The sequence below is a fragment of the Carlito syrichta genome, unplaced genomic scaffold (genome assembly GCF_000164805.1).
Source record: "Carlito syrichta isolate Samal-C Ts95f unplaced genomic scaffold, Tarsius_syrichta-2.0.1 Scaffold112228, whole genome shotgun sequence".
Taxonomy (NCBI): Eukaryota; Metazoa; Chordata; class Mammalia; order Primates; family Tarsiidae; genus Carlito; species Carlito syrichta.
This window is the reverse complement of record NW_007056324.1, coordinates 177,137-196,583: the sequence shown is the minus strand read 5'-3', so window position 1 is coordinate 196,583 and position 19,447 is coordinate 177,137. Positions and strand designations below refer to the sequence as shown.

Genomic DNA, 19,447 nt, shown 5'->3' with positions numbered 1-19,447 from the left:
TTTTTTAGTGGGACTCTCACTTCATCACCCAGACTGCAGTGCAGTGGCACAATCATGACTACCCCAGTGTCAACCTGCTGGGCTCCAGTGATCCTTCCATCTCAGTCTTCCAAGTAGCTGGAACTACAGGTGTGCTAGTGCACGCCTGGCTAAGTTTTTTTATTTATTGTAGAGACAGGGTCTCACCAAGTTGCCTGGGCTGGTCTTGAACTCATGGGCTCAGTCAATTCATTCGCTTCAGCCTCCCAAAATTCTGGGATTACAGGCTGAGCCACTGAGCCTGGCTGGCAAATATCTTAAAAGGTGTTAGACTCTTCCTGGGGAAGAGATTATCTACAGATGCAAATGTCCCCAAGAGTTAGCTTTGCAGGGTCATTTCAAAATATGGCAAAGTGATGCCGGCTGGGGTGCTATGTGCCATTTCATTGGTTCTTTGACTCCACCATAGAAAAGAACTTCAGAGCAAGTTGCAGAGAGAGAGTTTTAAATTACAGTTTATTAGAGAGATGAAAAGAAAATGACATATTCAAGAGAGAATGCAGGTGGTTTTAAGGGAAAAGGCATGCCCTTGTTGTTAGCAGACAGCTTTATATATTGTCCAAAATTATGATTAAGCAACTTATTTAAAATCTAAGCTTTGATCACAAGTTTCTGTTCCTATTGTTTTACTTGTGTCACAGAGAAATTTTGAGAGAATAGGAAAAGTTGTGGTTTAAGTTTTCTCTTGGAGCACCGTGCCTCAGTGTCTCCAGTAACTACCTATTGTCCTGTTTGTGGTCAGTAGCCAGCCACTCCACATTCTAAGGTCAGGTCTGGGTTTCAGTCAGTGTATGATTTTAAAGAGTTATGTCCCAGTAAGACAGTGTCCAGAGATGCCAGACCATTTGACTTCCTAATTATCTAAGCCTGCTTGTAAGAAACTCATCTATATCTAAGCTATGCTAGCTGTCTTGCCACAAAAGAAACATATTTGGGGTAAGATATTTTTGTTTCCTTTAGGCTTGCTATCTGTCATATGATACTATACCTATTTTTCAGTCTTATGATCTCTATTTTTTTCTTTTTGAGTAGGAGTCTCACTTTGTCGCCTAGGCTATAGTGTAGTGGTATACTCAGGGCCAGCATAGCCTTGACCTGTTGGGCTCAGGCCATTCTTCTGCCTCATCCTTTCAAGTAGCTGGAACTCCAGGTGCACGCCATCATGCCCAGCTAATTTTTTTGACTTATTGTAGAGATGAGGTCTCACCAAGTTGCCCAGGCTGGTCTTGAATTCCTGGACTCAAGTAATCCTCCTGCCTTGGCCTCTCAAAGTGTTAGGATTACAGGCATGAGCCACTGTGCCCAGCCCAGCAAACTGTTTTTAACACACTCTGTAGGTGACTCTGATCCATGCTAAAGATTGAGACCCACTGATCTAGGATAGAGATCTTTTTGGACTGTCTTCCCTCTGTGGGTCTATTGGGAACAACAAGCTTTTGAAACACTGTTTCCTCCTCTTGCAGCTTTAGGCCTTGGTATTGTAGTGGTTTCCCACCAGTGCTAGACCCCAAGTGCCTCATCATCCTGTGTTGGTTCCTTAATTTTGATCCTACCTCTTAAATTGCTCTTTTGCTAAAATGTTTTTGGTTAAATGTTTTTGAGTGTGTGTGATATTGTGAAATATATATTTGCTTTTCATCTTCCTTTTCTAACATATAGCTCCTAAAATCCTTGGAATTTGGGGAGAGATAAGAATGTCTTTCATATGCAAATGAGATAACTGGTGGCTACGGGCCCCTAGACAGCTTCAGAATGGGAGCTGGTTGCCCATGGAAACCAACCAGGTGATTGAAGAGTTGGAACTTTCAGTCTTACCCACCCACCTCCACCCTGGGGAGAGGAGAAGAGTTGAAGGTTGAGTTGAGAAACCCATGTTAAATGAAGTAATCAATCATGCCTAGGTAATAAAGCATCCATGAAACCCCAAAAGGACTGAGTTGGAGGGGCTTCCAGATAGCTGAAAACATGGAGGTTCTTGGAGGGTGTCCAGAGAGAGCAAGGAAGTTCCACAACCCTTCTTCCATTTGGCTATTCATCTCTATTCTTTGTAAAATCTTCTAAAATATATGGGTAAATGTTGGTGTTTTTCTGAGTTCTGTGAGTGGTTCTAACAAATTAGTTGAATCCCAGGAGGTGGTTGTGGAAACAAACCCCTATTTGTAGCTGACCAATCAGAAGCGCAGGCCACAGTCTGTTCTTATGATAACATCTGAAGTGAGGGGCTCAGTCCTGTGGAACTGAACACTCAACCTTTGGGATCTGATGCTATCTCCATGTGGATAGTGTCAGAATTGATCTGCATTAGTGGACACCCATCTGGCAACCACTGGATAATCATCTGCCAGATGAATCTCTCCATACTTTTTGATGACCAGGGGTCACAGAAGAATTGAGTGTGACAGGGTTTGTAGGGGGATGGGAGAGGAGGTTGTAGTTAAAACAACTCATCCTGCAAACCTCCCAAATGGAGCACAGAGTTGCAATGGCCCAAAAAGCTAACACTCTGCTCTAACAGCGTCCTGTTATTAATTGCCTTACTACCAATATCTGCCTTCCTGAGACCGCATCCCAAAGCTATGTGACTGATAACTACCTGGTACTGACTGTCAATGTTTGCTTTCCTAAGGCTGCATTTCAGAGACAAGTGATTAACAACACCCTGATAGTGACTGATTTAGTGCGGACATCTGCACTTCAAGGCTGTGGGACCAACAGCCCCCAACAGTGTGGATACCTGCATCTCAAGGCCAGATGACTGACAGCTCAAACTCCCAAACTGCTTTTTAGAGCCCAATAAGCCTTGACTGGGGTTTTATAAGGGGCCTGCAAGAGAACAAAGCTGCTGGTTCTTCTTTAGGGCCAGCCTTTCTTTCCTTTCATTCTAATAAATTTTCTTTAATCACTCGGCTCATCCTCTCTTTCTCTGCACTTGCCTTACAGAGTGGTGAGTAGAAAGTAGAGAGCAGGAAAAACGTTTGTTTTTTCCTATATCTTGAAGTTGCCAGGATCCTTGCTGATACAGTAAATGGTATCAGAAGAGATCCCAGGAAACAGATTCCCCAAATGGGATCCTAGGATTGGATTGCTCATATATTTGATGAGGGCATGGATAGTCTCCTTGCATGGGGAAAAAGGACACAAGTAATCTGGAGCATACAGAAGCATCACTATCACTTAGACTGCTACCAGCGGGGCATGAAATGTTGGAAGGGAAGACAATAGGAGATAAAGTAACCGAGGCATTTAATTGCAATGGTTACATAATGATTGCAAATGGTAATTACATATATTGTGGAGTGGGCTGCCTGTTTATGCTAGCAAAGTTATACTGAAAAGATAAGACCATGCGCTTATAACTCAAGGCATGGGTGGAAATGAAGATAATCTCTATGGAAGTCTTAAGAAATATTTATTTTATGTGGATACATGGCAGATAAGCTGAGGATCAAACCCAAGACCTGATTATATGAATTGTAGAACTGCAACAACAGGTAATTGTATAACCCTACTATATCCTCTATGCTAGAATAAAGGCACTACTGGGAAGGAGTGGGACTTAGACTTGGGATGAGGACATGTGGCAGAGATGAACAAAGCTGAACACTTTGGACCTACAAAGTCCCCTGAATCTTCTTGACTGGTGGAAGATCACTCCTCCTTCCCCTGTAAATCATGAGCGATGCAGCCTTCCCTTTCATTCAAAAACATTTTTGATAACTTCTTGGCAAAGAGCATGCCTTTTCTTCTCGGATCCTATCCTGGCTACCCCTCATAGTTTCCAGGCCCATAGTGAGAGTTTCATTCTAACCTTGCTTAGACAGGAAAGTACAAGATGTACTTCAAGAGCAAGAGCATATCATGCTGAACGAGCTGCAGGAACTTGTCAGTTTGTATTGGGAGGATCCCGGGACCAAATGAGGACAAAATTATTGGAATGGGTGCACTCATGCAGCACTTGGGTATCTTTGTATTAGCTGAGCACCTGGGAGTAGTGTTAGTATTCTGTTGTGTTGGTTACTGGAAGTCTGGATTTGACAGTGGCCTGTGATCAGTGAGGTTGAGAAGTTAGAACCTCACTGGCCTATTGTAGAACACTGGTGCTCAAACTTTAATGTGTGTATAATTCACCTGGGGGAGTCTTTTTTTTTTTTTTTGAGTTTGGGTTTTACTCTGTCACCCAGGCTGGAGTGCAGTGGCATGATCACCTCTCACTGCAGCCTCCAACTCCAGGGCTCAAGTGATCCTCTTGCATTAGCCTCCAGAGTAGTTGGGACTATAGGTGTGCACACCACCCCTGGCTAAGTTTCCTTATTTTTTCATTTTTTGTACAGGCAAGATCTCACTATGTTGCCCATGCTGGTCCTGAATTCCTGGGCTCAAGTGATCCTCCCGCCTTAGCCTCCCAAAGTGCTGGGATTATAGGTGTGAGCTGTTGATCCTGGCCTTCACAAACTTTTAAATGATACTGATGCTGCTGCTCCTTGGATTATACTTTGAGTTCCAAAGTAGAGGAAGCTTAGAGAGATGGAAATATTGGCATGCACCTATGATGTACACCTCTAGAAGGGTCCAGAAAGATACTTTCTTCTCCAAGGCAATAAGAACACATTGCTCCTTTGAAAAGCACTGAATGGCTTCTTTAATAGGCTAGAGATGAAACTGGGAGGTGCTCTATTGGAACTAGGCGCCTTATTTCAAGAGAAATAATGAAACCCTTGAATGGTAGAGGATAGGTGTTGGCACCTAATCATGAGTAATAAGGTGAATGAAATTACTGTATAAGCTACAAGTTTGAGTGGTAACCAATGTTCTTTGCCCACAGGGATATGTGGTGGTAGTTAATTGACCATGAGGTTTCTGAATGAAATAGATAACAGCTTACTGATGTTCTGCTTGACTTGTACAAGTGGAACATTTCTACACCTGGTGAGCAGATTTAAGTTATAGTAGGGATTTACAGTCATTTACCCAATTCTTCAACTGAAACCAGTTCCTCAGACCTGAAGCCCCTGGATCAAGAGGGGAAGTGGGAGGTTCTGGGTCCATTTTACAGGTGTTTTCCATAAATCTTCCTCCTGGTTGGTGTTTCTCAAAGTGTAGTACAATTTTTAGGCATGGAGGTGAGGGTGAGCTGAAAAACAGTCCTCTGAAGAAAGAGCCTCAATGTTAAAGAGTCGTTTGGATTTTAGAAGTGATTTATACCATATTTAGATGTGGTCCGGCAAAACATTTACTGGATATTGCACAAACCGACAGTTTTGAATGAGGTCCAGAGCAAGGAAGGGCTCTGTCATAGGTCCAGGCTCCAGGCAAAGTTGGAGCTCATACTTGGCCCTAACAATCCATAAATCCAATGAACTTCAGATTGTCTGTGGCAGACAAGGGTGCTGTGGAAGCCCCAGGAAGAGAATTACAACAAAGACCCTTCGGGTATTGGAGTAAGGCAATGCCTCTTCTGCTAATCATTCTTTTCTATTTGAAAAGTAGCTCTCATTTGCCTCAAGGTCCTGGTAGAGAATTCAGACTATAGCTCACCCAGTGACAATGTGACCTAAGGGTACTATCTATAGATCACATAGTTGAATGTGCACAACTGCATTCTTTTTTTTTTTTTGATTTGGAGTCTCACTCTGTTCGCTCCCGGCCACCACAGCCTCGACCTGCGGGGCTCCGGCGATCCTTCCGCCTCAGTCTTCCAAGTAACTGGAACTACAGGTGTGCACTACCACACCCTGCTAATTTTTGATTTATTGTAGAGATGAGGTCTTGCCAAGTTGCCCAGGCGGGTCTCGAACCCGTGGGCTCAGGCATTCCACTCACCTCAGCCTCCCAAGGCGCGGGGTTACGGGCTGAGCCACTGAGCCCAGCTTAACAGCATTCATTATTAAATAGGCATTGTAAATATCAGAGCAGACCTTAGAAGTGTCAGAAGGCATGAGTTTAAAAAGCATGGCCAAGTGGCTGAGACTCTTACTTGTGTTGTTTTTCTGCCTCTTTCTCTGATCACCCTTATGACTTCATGGAGATGTTCTCTACAGTTAACACAGGGAGAAACATGCATGGTCTTGATTTTCACATGGGTCTCTAAGGGATGCCGGCATTAGCTAGAAGTAGACAGCTGCTTACAGCCCCATCCAAGGATGGCCCTGAAAGACAGTGGGGAAAGGAGTTCTTCTCAGTGGGCAGAATTTTGAGCAGTACATTTAGTGTATACTTTGTCTAGAAGAGATGGCTTGAAGTTTATAGCTATGCTAATTTCTGTGCAATGCCTGCCTGCAGCAACCCCGCCCTCACTTCTGTAAATGGTTCCTTCATTAAATTCTTTTCCAATAAACTTTTTTTGAGCATGCCGTTTCTTTCCTGCCAAGATCCTAAATGACACAATCATACAGTGCAAAGCTGGCATAGAGGTTTCAATTCCATTTCAATTCCATTTCAATACCATCTGCCTGATATGCCTATTGGGAAAGATCCTGAGAATCAGCAGGAAAGAGTGAACTAATGAAAGAATAATAAACAAGGCATTTGTACCACATTCATCTAATAAACATTTATTGAGGGTCTCCTCTGTGCCAGGCACTGTTCTTGACACTAGGATACATCAGTAAACAAAACAGATATATGCTTCTCTCTTGCAGAGTTTTCATGCTGACAAAGGAGACAGACAATAAGCAACAAGAAAAATCTATACTATGTCAGACGGCAATAGGTGCTATGAAGAAAAATAAAGAAGGCAAGAGGGATAGGGAGTATTGGGGGAGGGTGTTATTTTAAACAAGGCAGTCAGGGAAACATTTACTAATAACGTTTGAGCTGAAAGTTGATCTGAAGAAGGTGAGGGAGAAATCCATACCGAGATGGGGGAAGATGTTCTAATAGAAAGAACAGCAAGGACAAAGGTCTTGAGACAGGAGTGTGTTTGAGGAATAACAAGGAGGCCAAAAGGAGACAGTGGTAGGAGATATAGTTAGATAACAATGGGCCAGCTTGGGAAGGGCTTTGTGGACCATTGCAGAGTTTGTATTTTACTGAGACGGGCAGCCATTGGAGGATTTTGAACAAAGGTGTGACATGATCTGACATGTTTCTTAAGATTTTAAAAAATCACTTCTCACCTGAGAAATGATCTGACGTGTTTTAAAAGGCTCTCTCTATCTGTTGATTGGAGAATAGACAAAAGTGGTGCAAAAATAGAAGCAGGGAGATGTGGATGAAGCTTGTTGCAATAATCCAGGGAGAAGATGATGGTGCCTGGAATTGGTGATAAGTGGTCAAATTCTGGAAACAAGATAGAGTCAATGACTGAGGGGTTCAGCATACCATATGAGAGAAAAAAGAGGCTAGAATACTGCTAGTTTTTGCTTGAACAACTCGATGGATAGACTATTTACCAAGATGTGGATGATTACAGAGTAGTGGGTTTGTGGGGAGACCAAGAACCTGGTAGTGACTTACGTTGAAGCTTCATGTTGGACATATAAATGGAAATGTTAAGTGTTTCGTTGGTATGAATCTGGAGTTCAGGGGAGAGATTCTAATTGAAGACACCAATGTGGGAGCACACGGATGGTGTTTAAAGCCATGAGACAATGAAGCCACCAAGATAGTGAGTAGATAGAAGAGGTCCAAGTTCTAAGCCCTGGGACTCGCCAACATGAACAGATCAGGAAGGTGAACAGGAGTCAGGGAAGGAGATGGCAGTCAAGGTCATGAAGGTACCCACTCTCATGGTGAAAAGGGAGAGGACACAGGCCTAGTGGATGGGTGGAGGATTTAAAAACACCAAGCCCGGTCACTGTTGTAGATAATCTGAGGGGACAGGGGCCTGGGAATTCAGGGAAATAGGTTTGAAAGAGTTTCTGACCACATGCATAGAGCCCTCAGTGCTACAGGCTTCACTTAGCTCACCCTCTTCCAGGTCAAGTTGTCTTTCTGGGGTTCCTGTTTCAGCCTGAGCCCTGGGAACGTCTTGTTACCCAGCTCAGCCCTGTTCAGGCTAGCTTTGGCCCATTCTCCTCCAATGTGCCTTCTCAGCTTTCGTGGTCCCTGGGAGGCCCAAGTCCCTGCATCAGGGGTAGGAGATCTTGAATGCAGGGCGCTCTAGCCACCGCTGCAGAGAGGGGGCGCTTGGGCCTGGGAAGTCAACCAAGTCCAAGGTGGGGGTTGGGGTACAAGGGAGCCGGTGATTGTAGGGAGAGGACCCAGACTAGATGCTTAATAAGTGTTTGTCGGGTGGACGAACGCGTGTATCTCGAGCTGTGTCCGTGGGACCGTCGGCGACTAGGGTGTGTGTGTGGCGGGGGAGGGGGAGAGGGCGTGGGAGCGGGAGAGGGCGTGGGAGTAAGCGGTTGGGTCCAGGTTATGTTCCTGATGCCGTTTCCCCCGGTCCTGTAGGGGGCGCCCCGAGCCTGGGAAGGGAGGCTGAGAACAAGGCGCGGCTCCGGCCTCCGGGTGGCGGCTCCTCAGAGAGGCGGCGAGGGGCGTGGGCGCCTAAGTCCCTGGGCTTGGGACAGCCGCTGGCGCTCTGCCGCCTCCCTGCCTCCGCCGGCCCCGGGGTCCCCGCGCGCGGGTCGGGCGTGTGGGCGGGGGGAGACGCGAGGTGCCCGCCCCTCGGGGAACCTGGGCGGGCGGGGCTCCCGACGTCCTGGGCCGCAGGTCCTCCGGCCCTAGGACCTCTGCCCTCCCGCCGTACCCTCGCCATTCGGGCCCCTGAGTCCCTTGGATACTCAGCAGGGTCGCCCGAGGCCGCTGGGCGGGCGAAGGCCCGAGTTGGTCTGCGAAGATGAGGCGTTTCTCGCCCCCTTCGCCACCCCAGATAGCCCCCAATTTACCCGGAGGCGAAGGCGCCAGATGTGGAACACGTGGAAAAATTAGTTTGGCTTAAAGGCCGAAGGGCGGTCCCCGTCACCTCGGGCACTTCCTTTGCAGCATAAATAAACCCTCACGCGATTGAGATCTTAAACCACTAATGACGGTGCCAGCCCTAGGGGAAGGTTTCTCTATTCCACGAGACTCATTGAGGGCCTAGCTGTGTGCGGGGCGCGATGCCCGGCGCCGGACCATGAAGGACCATGAAGGACCTGACACAGGCGGAAAAGGATGCAGGAAAACGCCAGACCTTTGGCCTAGTATGGGATACATCTGAGGGCAAATAATTAGAAGAAAAAAGGAAAAAAAAAACTGGCCCAGAAAGATGAAGGAAATGAGAACAGCAAATTCAACCCACATGCCCGCTGTTTGGCTTCCGCGGAGCGGGGTAATGCCTCCTGGTGGCGGAGGGGCAACGAGCAAGTCACTGCCCGTGGAGTCTCCAAGGGTGCAGGGCTGTTCTAAGAGGTGTTCGCATGTGGTGGTCGGTTATTCTCTTCATATTGGGTTGAAATGTATCACCACCACAATCCATGGCTCCAAAGCGAAAGAATTACAGAACAAGGCAACAGACTTCCTCCAGGGTGTTTTCGTTTGCCGCCTACTGAGAAACAAGATGTCTTGAAGAACAGGAGGCTTTCGGCTTCTTGGCATAGCTAACCGTCTCCTAGGGGATGGTAGCGTAGACACCCCTAGCAGTGCTACAAACACAGGCCTGGCAGTTTCAGCACGCATAAAAATGATAATTTGATGGCCAGCACTGATGGCAAAGAATAGAAGTGTTGATAATATTAACAACACAGTATCGCTTTGTCCCCAGATACAAGGAGAAATCATACCTGGATGTGGGAAAGAAAAATAACTTCACAAAAGAGGCCGGCTGAAGACGTGTTTCACCGGTAAATGCTTACACCTGGGAAATAATTCTGAACTTTCTTAGATAAATGATAGAACCCATCCCTCTGAACTTCACCGGGCCATTAAGCAAAATGAAAGATGCCAAGTAGGTGTGTCAGCAATGTTGTTCTGGCTGCCCACACTGCCTCCCTCCTAATTGTTAAAAGAAAAGTATTAAAAGGAAGAACCTGACTGTTATTCTCATGCCTCTCTAAAGGGCTGGATTGATGCGTCAAGAATGAAATCGTGGGTAGCCAAAGCGTGGCCCAGGTATCATGGGGAGGAGGGGTCGTTAGGAAACCTGGCTGCTTACTTCAGAATTGGTTTTAGGTTTGTGGTACCGAGGTTGTAGAGATCTTTCTATTACCTCTAATTCTAGGAGCTCTTACTAGCCCCATCTATCTTTGACATTTGTTGTAAAGAGACCCTTAAAGGATTGAAGGAAGGAATGATCCAGAGGAAGCTGGAAGCTTCAGATTCTGAGGCAACATGACAACAAGTTGGAGTCAGCCCACAATTTCATTCGTGTGTATCTTATCTCTTCCTGGAACAGATTGTAGTGAAATCATTTAAAAACATGGTATTGGTAATTTTCTGGGTAACACTGAGGAGGATTTATTGTTAGAAGATAGTGATAGCTCAGTTTTTTAATTTTTTAAATTAAATGCAATTTCTTATTCACATTTAGAAATTTCATGAAGTTCTTAGTACATAGTGAAGCTTTAGCAATCAGCTATGTTTTAAGAAAATGCTTCCCATCATTAAAACTTCTTATAGACTTTTTCAGGGACCTCCACAACTTCTGTGTCCTTAAGTCTAGTAACATGGCTTTCCTATTGCTAGCTTTTAAGAAGTTTATGCAGAAACATATTTAGGTAAGCAGATTCATTTGCCTGACTTGATAGATCAGTTTTAAAGCAATAATATGCTTTAGTGATTCTGTGCCAAAGGAAAACTCAATGAGCTTACATGTTTCAGGGATGATGAATTTGTATATCTGGGTGATAATTGTTCTATAGGATTTTTTCTTTTTACATTTGTACTAGAAGCCATTCATTATTTTTCTACTAAACACTGGCATACTAATATTTAGTAAAATATGTATTTTTACTGTATGCATGAATAAGATGTTGGAAATTCTACAAATTTCTAAGTTTGTTTTATGCTTTGTATTCATTTTTACTGAAGTATTTACTTGTCTAACCCATAGGCTTTTGGAAAGTTACCTTTATCTCCTCTCCCATTTGGGCCCTTGTGGGTTAATGCCTGTACACATATACATGCACCAAAAACATGTACTGTAGTTTTGGTCAGAGCCCAGGGAAAAGTGAAAATAAAGGCATGTGTTTAATTTGCCATCCCTGCCCTGAACTAAGGTTATAAACACACTTACCTACACTTTCTTCTATTACATATACTTTAAACATTACATTTTTAATCCATCTCATATGATGAAGCATTTGAAAGGCCATGATAATATCAAGATAGGCTGGTTGTGGTGGTTCATGCCTGTAACCCCTGCACTTTGGGAGGCTAAGGCAAGAGGATTGCTTAAGCCTGGGAGTTCGAGACCAGCCTGGGCAACACAATGAAACCTCGTCTCTACAAAAAATAAAAAAAAAAAAATTAGCTGGGTGCGGTGACATGTGCCTGTAGTCCTAGTTACTTGGGAGGCTGAGGCAGAAGGATCACCAGAGCCTAGGAGTTAGAGGCTGCGATGAGCCATGATCATGCCACTGCACCCCATATTGAATGACAGAGTGAGACCCTGACTCAAAAAAAGATAGATGTATTTTATCTATTTTTATTTTTAAGATTTATTTTAGAGTTGTGGGTACAAGTGAGGATTTGTTACGTAAGTAGGCTGCATGCAGGTGAAGTTTGGGCTTCTAGCTGACCTTCCCTCCTCTGGTAGTGGACCAGTTACCCATTGTGTTGTCGTGTCCCCCTCCCTCCCCTAGGGTGTCTAGCAACTACTGCTCCCACCCTTGTGTTCAGGGCCCACGTATGAGTAAAAACAATGCGGTATTCAGTTGTTTCTGTGATAGTTCACTTAGTATGATAGTCTGCAACTGTATCCAAGTGGCTGCGAAGGCCATGATTTTGTTCTTCTTTATGGCTGCATAATATTCCATTGTGTAAGCACACCACATTTTCTTGATCTAGTTCATTTTCATGGGCATCTGGGTTGATTCCATGTTTTTGGTATTGGGAATAGTACAGCAATTAACATGCGTGTTCAGGTGTCTTTTTTGTAGAATGATTTATGTTCCTCTGGGTAAGGATTGCTGGGTCATGTTCCTCTGGAGAGGGATTGCTGGATCATGTAAGAGCTTAATTTTTGGTTCTTTGAGAAACCGCCACACTGTTTTTCATAGAGGTTGGACTAGTTTACATTCCCATCAGCAGTGTAGCAGTGTCTCCTTTTTTCTGTAGCCGCACCTGTTGTGTTTTGACTTACTGATGATAGCCATCCTTACTGGAGTCAGGTGGTATCTCATCACAGTTTTGATGATTAGTGAGGCTGAGCATTTTTTCGTGTGTCTGTTGACTGCTTGTATGTTATCCCTTGAGAAATGTCTGTTCGTGTCCTTTGCCCACATTTTAATGGGGTTGTTTGTTTCTTTCCTTTCAGTTAGAGTTCCTTGCAGATCCTAGGTGTTAGGCCTTTATCAGATGCACAGCTTGCAAATATTTTTTCCCATTCCGTGGGTTGTCTCTTTACTCTCTTGATGGTTTCTTTTGCTGTGCAAAAGCCTTTTGGTTTGAAAGGCTTTTTGAAAAGGCCCCACCTCTCTATTTTTGTTGCATTTGCTGTTGGGGAGTTGGTCATGACTTCACTGCCTACTCCGATGTCCAGTGTTCTCTACATTTTCTTCAAAGACTCCTATAGTTTGAGGTTTTACCTGTAAATCTTTAATCTATTTGTGTTGATTTTTGTATATGGTGATAGGTGGGGTCCAGTTTCATTCTTCTGCATGTGGCTAGCCAATTTTCCTAGCACTATTTGCTAAATGTGGTTTCCTTTCCCCAGTGATTGTTATTAATGGTTTTGTCAAAGATGAATTGGTTGAGGGACCATGTTTCTATTTCTGAAATCTCTGCCCTGTTCCATTGGTCTATCTCTGCCCATTCCTGTATCAATAACATGCTATCTTGGTTACTGTGACCTTGTAATAAAGTTTAAAGTCTGGAAGTGTGAAACTTCTAGCTTTGTTCTTTTTGCTGAGGATTGCTTTGGCTATTTGTGCTCCTTTTTGCTTCCATACGAATTTCTGTATTGTTTCTAGGTCTGTGAAAAATAATGTTGGTGATTTGATGGGTATTGCATTGAATCTGTAGATTGCCTTGGATAGGATGGACATCGTGAAAATATTGATTCTTCCAATCCATGAGCATTGAATGTTTCCATTTGTTTGTATCATCCTTGATTTTTTTTGAGCAGCACTTTGTAATTCTCATTGTATAGTCTTTCACTTCTCTGGTTAGGTGGATGCCAGGGTATTTCATTTTTTTTGTGGCTGTTGTGAATGGGATTGTGTTTTTTTAATTGGTTCTTCACCTGCTTGTTGTTGGTGTACAGAAATGAAACTGTCTTGCACTTTCATTTGTAACCCAAGGCTTTACCAAAGTCCTTTATCAGTGTGAGGAAGTTTTTGACAGACTCTCTAGGGTTTTCTAGGCATAGAATCATATCATCCGCAAAGAGGGATAGTTTAACTTCCTCTTTTCCTATTTGGATACCCCTGATTTCCTTCTCTTGCCTGATTGCTCTGGCTAGGACTTCCAGTACTATGTTGAATAGGAGGGTTTAGAGTGGGCATCCTTATCTTGTGCAGTTCTTAGGGAGATGATTCCAGCTTCTGCCCATTAAGCAAAATGTTGTCTACAGGTTTGTTATAGATGGCTCTTATTGTTTTGAGGCATGTTCCTTCTATGCTTAGGAATTCAAGGCTTTTTATCAATAAGGGATGCTGAATTTTGTTGAATGCTTTTTCTGTGTCTATTGAGATAATCATATGGTTCTTGGTTTTACACCTGTTAATGTACTGAATTATGATTGTGGTCTTGTGAATGCTGAACAGCCCTGCTGCCCAGGAATGAAGCCCACCTGGTCATGGTGGATGATCCTTGAAATGCGTTGTTGAATCTGATTTGCTAGAATCTTTTTGAGAATTTTTGTGTCTATGTTCATCAGTAAAATTGGCCTGTAACTCTCTTTCCTTGTTGGGTCTTTGCCAGTTTGGGGTATCAATATGATATTAGCTTTATAAAATGAGCTAGGGAGAATTCCATCCTTCTTGATTACCTGGAATACTTTCATAGGATTGGTATCAGCTCTTCCTTGTATATGTTGTAGAATTCAACTGAGAAGCCATCTGGTCCAGGGCTTTTATTGGTAGGGAGGTTTCTTATAGTTGAGTCAATTTCCTGGATTGTTATTGGTCTGTTTAGGGCTTCAATTTCTTGTTTCAACCTTGGAAAGTTGTGTGATACCAGGAATTCTTCCATAACCTTTAGATTTTCTAGTTTATTTGCATACAGATGTTCATAGTAATCTCTGACAATCTTTTGAATTTCTTCAGGGTTAGTTGTGACATTACCTTTCCCGTTTCTGACTGTGTTTATTTGGACTTTATCTCTCTCTTTTTGTAGTCAGGCTGGCCAGGAGTCCGTCAATATTATTTATCCTTTCAAGAATCAGCTTTTTGTCTTGTTGATCCTTACTACAATATTTTTGTCTTCTATATCCTGCGATTGTGACTTTATCTTGGTAATCTGGATTCTTCTTTTCTTTTCTTTTTTTGATTCAGAGTCTTACTCTGTTGCCCAGGCTGGCGTGCTGCAGCCTCCACCTGCTCGGCTCAGGTGATCCGTCCACTTTAGCCTTCCAAGTAGCTGGATCTACAGGCATGCGCCACTACACCTGGCTAATTTTTTGATTTGTTGTAGAGATGAGGTATCACCAAGTTGCATAGGTTGGTTTTGAACCCGTGGGCACAGGCAATCCTCTCACCTTGGCCTCCCAAAGTGCTGGGATTATAGGTGTGAGCCACTACGCCCAGCCAGTTATTTAGATTTTTCTAATGAGATATGTATTTTAAAAAGGGAAGAGCAATTAGAACTTTAATAAAAACAAAAAGTAAGCATAGTACACTACTTTGCTCTGCAGTGAATGGCATTTACATAGTCATACTAATGTAATATGTAGTTATAATACATATTACATAATACATAATCATGTAAACTGCAATCATGATCTAAATATAATAATGTGATCTTGATCTAAATGTCATGTTGTGACTACAGTTAGAGGCAGCAGTGACAGGAGAGGAGGGTTGTTAAGAGAGCTAAATCTTCACTTTTTCTAGTAGGAAGTCAATTCGTAGCATTTAAAAATAGGTAAATCAGCTGGGCTCGGTGGCTCAGCCTATAATTCCATGCTTTGGGAGGCTGAGGTGAGTGGATTGCCTGAGCCCACAGGTTTGAGACCCGCCTGGGCAACTTGGCGAGACCTCATCTCTACAATAAATCAAAATGAGCCGGGTGTGGTAGCGCGCGCCTGTAGTTCCAGCTACTTGGAAGGCTGAGGCGGAAGGATCGCCGGAGCCCAGCAGGTCGAGGCTGCGGTGGCCGGGAGCGGCCACTGCACTCTAGTCTGGGAGACAGAGTGAGATTCCAACTCAAAAAAAAAAAAAAGTAAATCGAAAAACAGAGACATAAACAAAGTTTTTAAACATATGACACTAAGTCCTAGAAGAAATAGCTTAAGAGTTAAAAATAGTCGGAAATGAGGTTAAGAAGAAACCTTTTGGTACTTTTGATATTTTTAAACTGAATGTATTATTTGATATTTTTTGAATTATGCTTCCTACAGAAAGAAGAACAAGACAACATTATAAAAAATGAGGCAGACAAGGCGAGTGGCCACTCATTCTCTGATGGAACAAATAATATATTGCATGCCTACTCTGAGCAGGGTTTGAGGCAAATACCAGGCATGCATGTGTGGCAGGAGAATTGAGTGAAATAGGAAATTTTGTTTGTTCTGCCTATGTTTTTCTTTTTGCTTTAGAGCAGGCAAGGGTTTTGGCAGGGCTGAGAATGGAGGCATCCTGATGTTAAAGGTCCTTCTCCTTTTGTACAAGTCTAAAGTAAACCTAGGCAAGACGCCAGGCATGTGCCTGTAGTTCCAATGACAATGAGGCTGATGTGGGAGAATCGCTTGAGCCCAGGAGTCTGAGTCTGAGCTATGATCGTGCTACTGCACTCCAGCCTGGGTGACAGAGCGAGACTCGGTCTCTTAAACAAATAAAATAAAAAGTGAAGCTGAGGAAGTGGGTATGCTCTGCAGGGGCTGGAAAGATTGGCCTGTGGGTCTAGCCACTTGGAGCACAGGGCTCGAATTTCTGGCTGTGATGGAGCAAGTGGCAAAACTCTGAGTAGATGACTTTGGGGGGTGTCTGGAGAGGCCAGGTCTAAGCCCAGAGGCTTTGGGGGTGTCTGGAGAGACCAGGTCCAAGTCCAGAGTTTCTCAAATGTGACACAGAGCCAAGAATTTGAGAATCCAGGACCTGTCTGCTGGAACCACAGGGGTGGGAACACTCACTGATGACACTGATGTTCAGTGATGGGATGGTATGTGTGTTGGGCAGGGGAGGGAAGAGGTAGACAATTTCCCCTGAATCTTGATGATTCCATGACCTTTGCATGGTCCTTGGCAGATGGAATCCCCAAGAGAGTCTGATATTGAATTCTCACCAGCACTTTAGTGCAGGAGTTTGGAGGAGAAACTAAGTTCAGTTAAAGCACATTTTAAAATGCAGTATTTCTTTCACCTCTGAGTTTGTGGACTAATTTCACACCTGACACATGAGGCTAGGTAGGGAGGAGCCCCTGTCTTCACAAACCTCAAGAGGAGCAGACAAGCAAATACTTTTAACACTTTCATGATAAATGAATACTCAGGTTTTCATGAAAGGAAGAGGTGGTGGAGCATCCGTCTCTAGCTTCTTGGGTCCCTGCCTTCCTTGACCCTCCTCCAGGACCTGTTCCTCCTTTCCTGCATTGTGGGGACCCCATTCAGTTGCCTTATTTCTTCCTGCCTGGGGGTGAGAGGCGGACTGAAGAGTCTCTGCCCCGGGGAGGAAGAGGTGGAGGAGAGGCAGGCTGGAGTCTTCTTGGAGAGGAGACTGATTTATCTCTGAATCCTGGGGTCCCAAAGGGCTACCCCAGGAGACTTATTCCTTGGCATCAAGAGGTTGAAGGGGCTAAAATAGCCTGGGTCCCAGCCGGGGGAGAAAGGAGAAAAACAGGAAAAGGGAAGAGGCTTTCTTACCTAGAAGGAAACTAAAGGAATAAAGGATCCAGAGAGGCATAGAAAGAGAGTACAAAAGCTCCGTTTAACCAAGAGAAGACATCAGGGGCCTGAGCTTCATGGAAGAGAACTGCGTTTTCTTGAGTCTTTGCCTCCCAGGGGCGATCTCAAGGTGGAACTGTGGTAGGGAAGGTTTCAGTAACTCTTGTGGGTGCTTGTTTTATAGAGGGACCCAGGCCACAGTTTGCCTCCTGGGGACTCTTCCAAAGAGATACTTAGGGGTTCTCCTTCAGTAGGTCACAAGGACAAGGGAGGAAGTCCCTGGTAGATCTGGGAAATGGACTAGAGGTCATTCCTGGAGTAAAGAGAGCAGGAGTGCTGGACAGAGTCGGGGAAGGGAGCTTTTCAGGGTCTCAGAGGCCTGCAGAGCCATTGGGGGTGTGTGGTCTGGGTCCTCCATCTCTCCATTGGCAGGGATTCCTCAGAGGGCCCAGTCCCACCCTGATCATTAGCTTCCCTTTCACTGCCCAAGAGTCCCAGCACATGGGAGGCAAGGAAACTCTTGGGGGAGGTGGGAACATACAATTTACCAGCCCGATCTCTTGGCTGGACCCCCAGATTGTGTGACCCTAACCTGTAGTGGCACAGATATCCCCATGGACACAAACACACAGAAAGAGGTAGTTGAGGGGAGATTGGAACAGCTTTTTATTCGGTTGAGTATAAATCATATTTACAGGGAATAAGGGGGGTACAGTGAGATGCAAGATCAGGGCCAGGGCCCTGGGTGATTCTCCTTAGATGGGACAGTCCAGCTGTCTCCTCTCATACTCCCTGGGAGACTCTCCCTCCTCTGTCTCTCTGGGCCAGGCCTGGTGTGGGCAACTCAGCCATGCATGGTAGGGCTGGGAATGCAGATGGGATGGTTGAAGCAGAAGGAGTGTGGAAGGCTAGTGTAGGGCGGCTGCTCCAGGGCCCCTGAGTTTTCTTCTAGCCCCTTGGGTTAGGGCTCCAAGCCCTGGTGAGGCTGGTGGGGGCCTCCAGAGCTCCAGGCTGGTCACCAGGCTATGACCCTTTTGGAGTCTGTGACTGCTTAGTCCTGGGAGGGCAGAAGAGGGGTGTGAGGGACTGATTGGGGCTTCCCTTCGTTCTCCTCCCCCAACCCTTTGGCTTCCTCACCTCTTGCAGCCTCTGGAGCCCTTTCCCTTCTTGCTAGCCTTGGAGGCCCCCCTGTCCTTTCTACAGCCCTGATCTGGAGCTTGTGGCTTGTCCAGACGCTGCATCAGCTGCTGCACCCAGGTCTCCTTTGGGTCTGCGCATAGCTCTGGCAGAGAGCGCTTCCGGGGTGAGAACCTGGGGTTGGGGGTGAGTAAGTCTTCTTAGTCTTGCCCACCATGCCCCCCACACAGCCACCAGCCTGTGCCCACCCCCCTGTGCCTACTCACAGGATAGCCGAGATGGGGCAGCCTAAACTTGGTTCTTGCTTCCGGTAGCTGTGGACAACCTTGGCAGGAATCTTCCTTACGCTGTACTTGAGGCAACAGTCCTGAGCCCCTCCATCACTGCCTGCAGGGTGGAATTCACAGGGAGCCAGGGGCTGCTTGCAAGTTCCTATCCAGAACTTTCCAGCCCCTTGCCCCCATCCAAGGCCCCTGCCCGCTTAGTACCTTGGGTCTGGGGGATGCCCAGGGTCAGAACCAGGATAAGGAGGCTCAGAGCCAGAGAATGAGCCATGGCTGTGGCAGAAGGTATGAGCTGTGGGCGAGGTGCTGAGCCACAAGTTGGGGGTCTGTGTGTGGGCTGGAACTGGCCTACTCCCTATTTATTGCAGCCAAACACTTTCATTTCCTCATCCCCTCATTTCCTCCTCCCCCGCCCCACTGTTCTGGCACCCAGCCTCACTAATAATTCAAACTAAAGCAGATCAGTCCTTAGGCTGCCTCACTCTACCTCCTTAGTATCCGCTGAATCCATCAGACCCTCCCTTCTCTTACCAGTCACTGCCTTGGCACAGGCCTCACTACCTCTCCCCTGGAACACTTGCCTCCTCACCACACTGCAGACTCCAGATTCTTCCCTCCTTCTGGCAAATATGATTATTGTAAGAGCTTTTTATGCATCCTAGATAATAGATCCTTATCAGATATGTGACTTGCAAACATTTCTGCCCATTCTGTGGTTGTCTTTTCACTCCCTTGATGGTGTCTTTGATGCAGATGTTTCAATGAAGTCCAATTTGTCTATTTTTTATTTTGTTGACTATTCTTTTGGTGTCATATTTAAGAAGCCCAATATAAGGCCATGAAGGTTTCTCCTGTGTTTTCT

General features: G+C 45.1%; 1 protein-coding gene across 1 annotated transcript; it reads right to left on the bottom strand.

Annotated features, from left to right (window-relative positions):
• Positions 1-17,820: 17,820 nt before the first annotated feature.
• CCL21 (C-C motif chemokine ligand 21) lies at positions 17,821-18,885 on the bottom strand. The gene is made up of 4 exons (XM_008070743.2): positions 18,790-18,885; positions 18,568-18,688; positions 18,302-18,475; positions 17,821-18,221 (listed from the first exon to the last, which is right to left on the bottom strand). Exons 1-4 carry the CDS (start codon positions 18,854-18,856, stop codon positions 18,188-18,190), a joined length of 396 nt encoding a protein of 131 aa, XP_008068934.1. The 5' UTR covers positions 18,857-18,885; the 3' UTR covers positions 17,821-18,187.
• Between the last annotated feature and the right edge of the window lie 562 nt (positions 18,886-19,447).

Excerpts from the sequence above, each read along its gene's own strand:
- CCL21 (XM_008070743.2), bottom strand. The coding sequence starts at position 18,856 with ATGGCTCATTCTCTGGCTCTGAGCCTCCTTATCCTGGTTCTGACCCTG. Across the intron at positions 18,689-18,789 it reads GGGCATCCCCCAGACCCAAG|GCAGTGATGGAGGGGCTCAG; the intron begins GTACTAAGCGGG and ends TCCACCCTGCAG. Across the intron at positions 18,222-18,301 it reads GGCTCCAGAGGCTGCAAGAG|GACTAAGCAGTCACAGACTC; the intron begins GTGAGGAAGCCA and ends CTGCCCTCCCAG.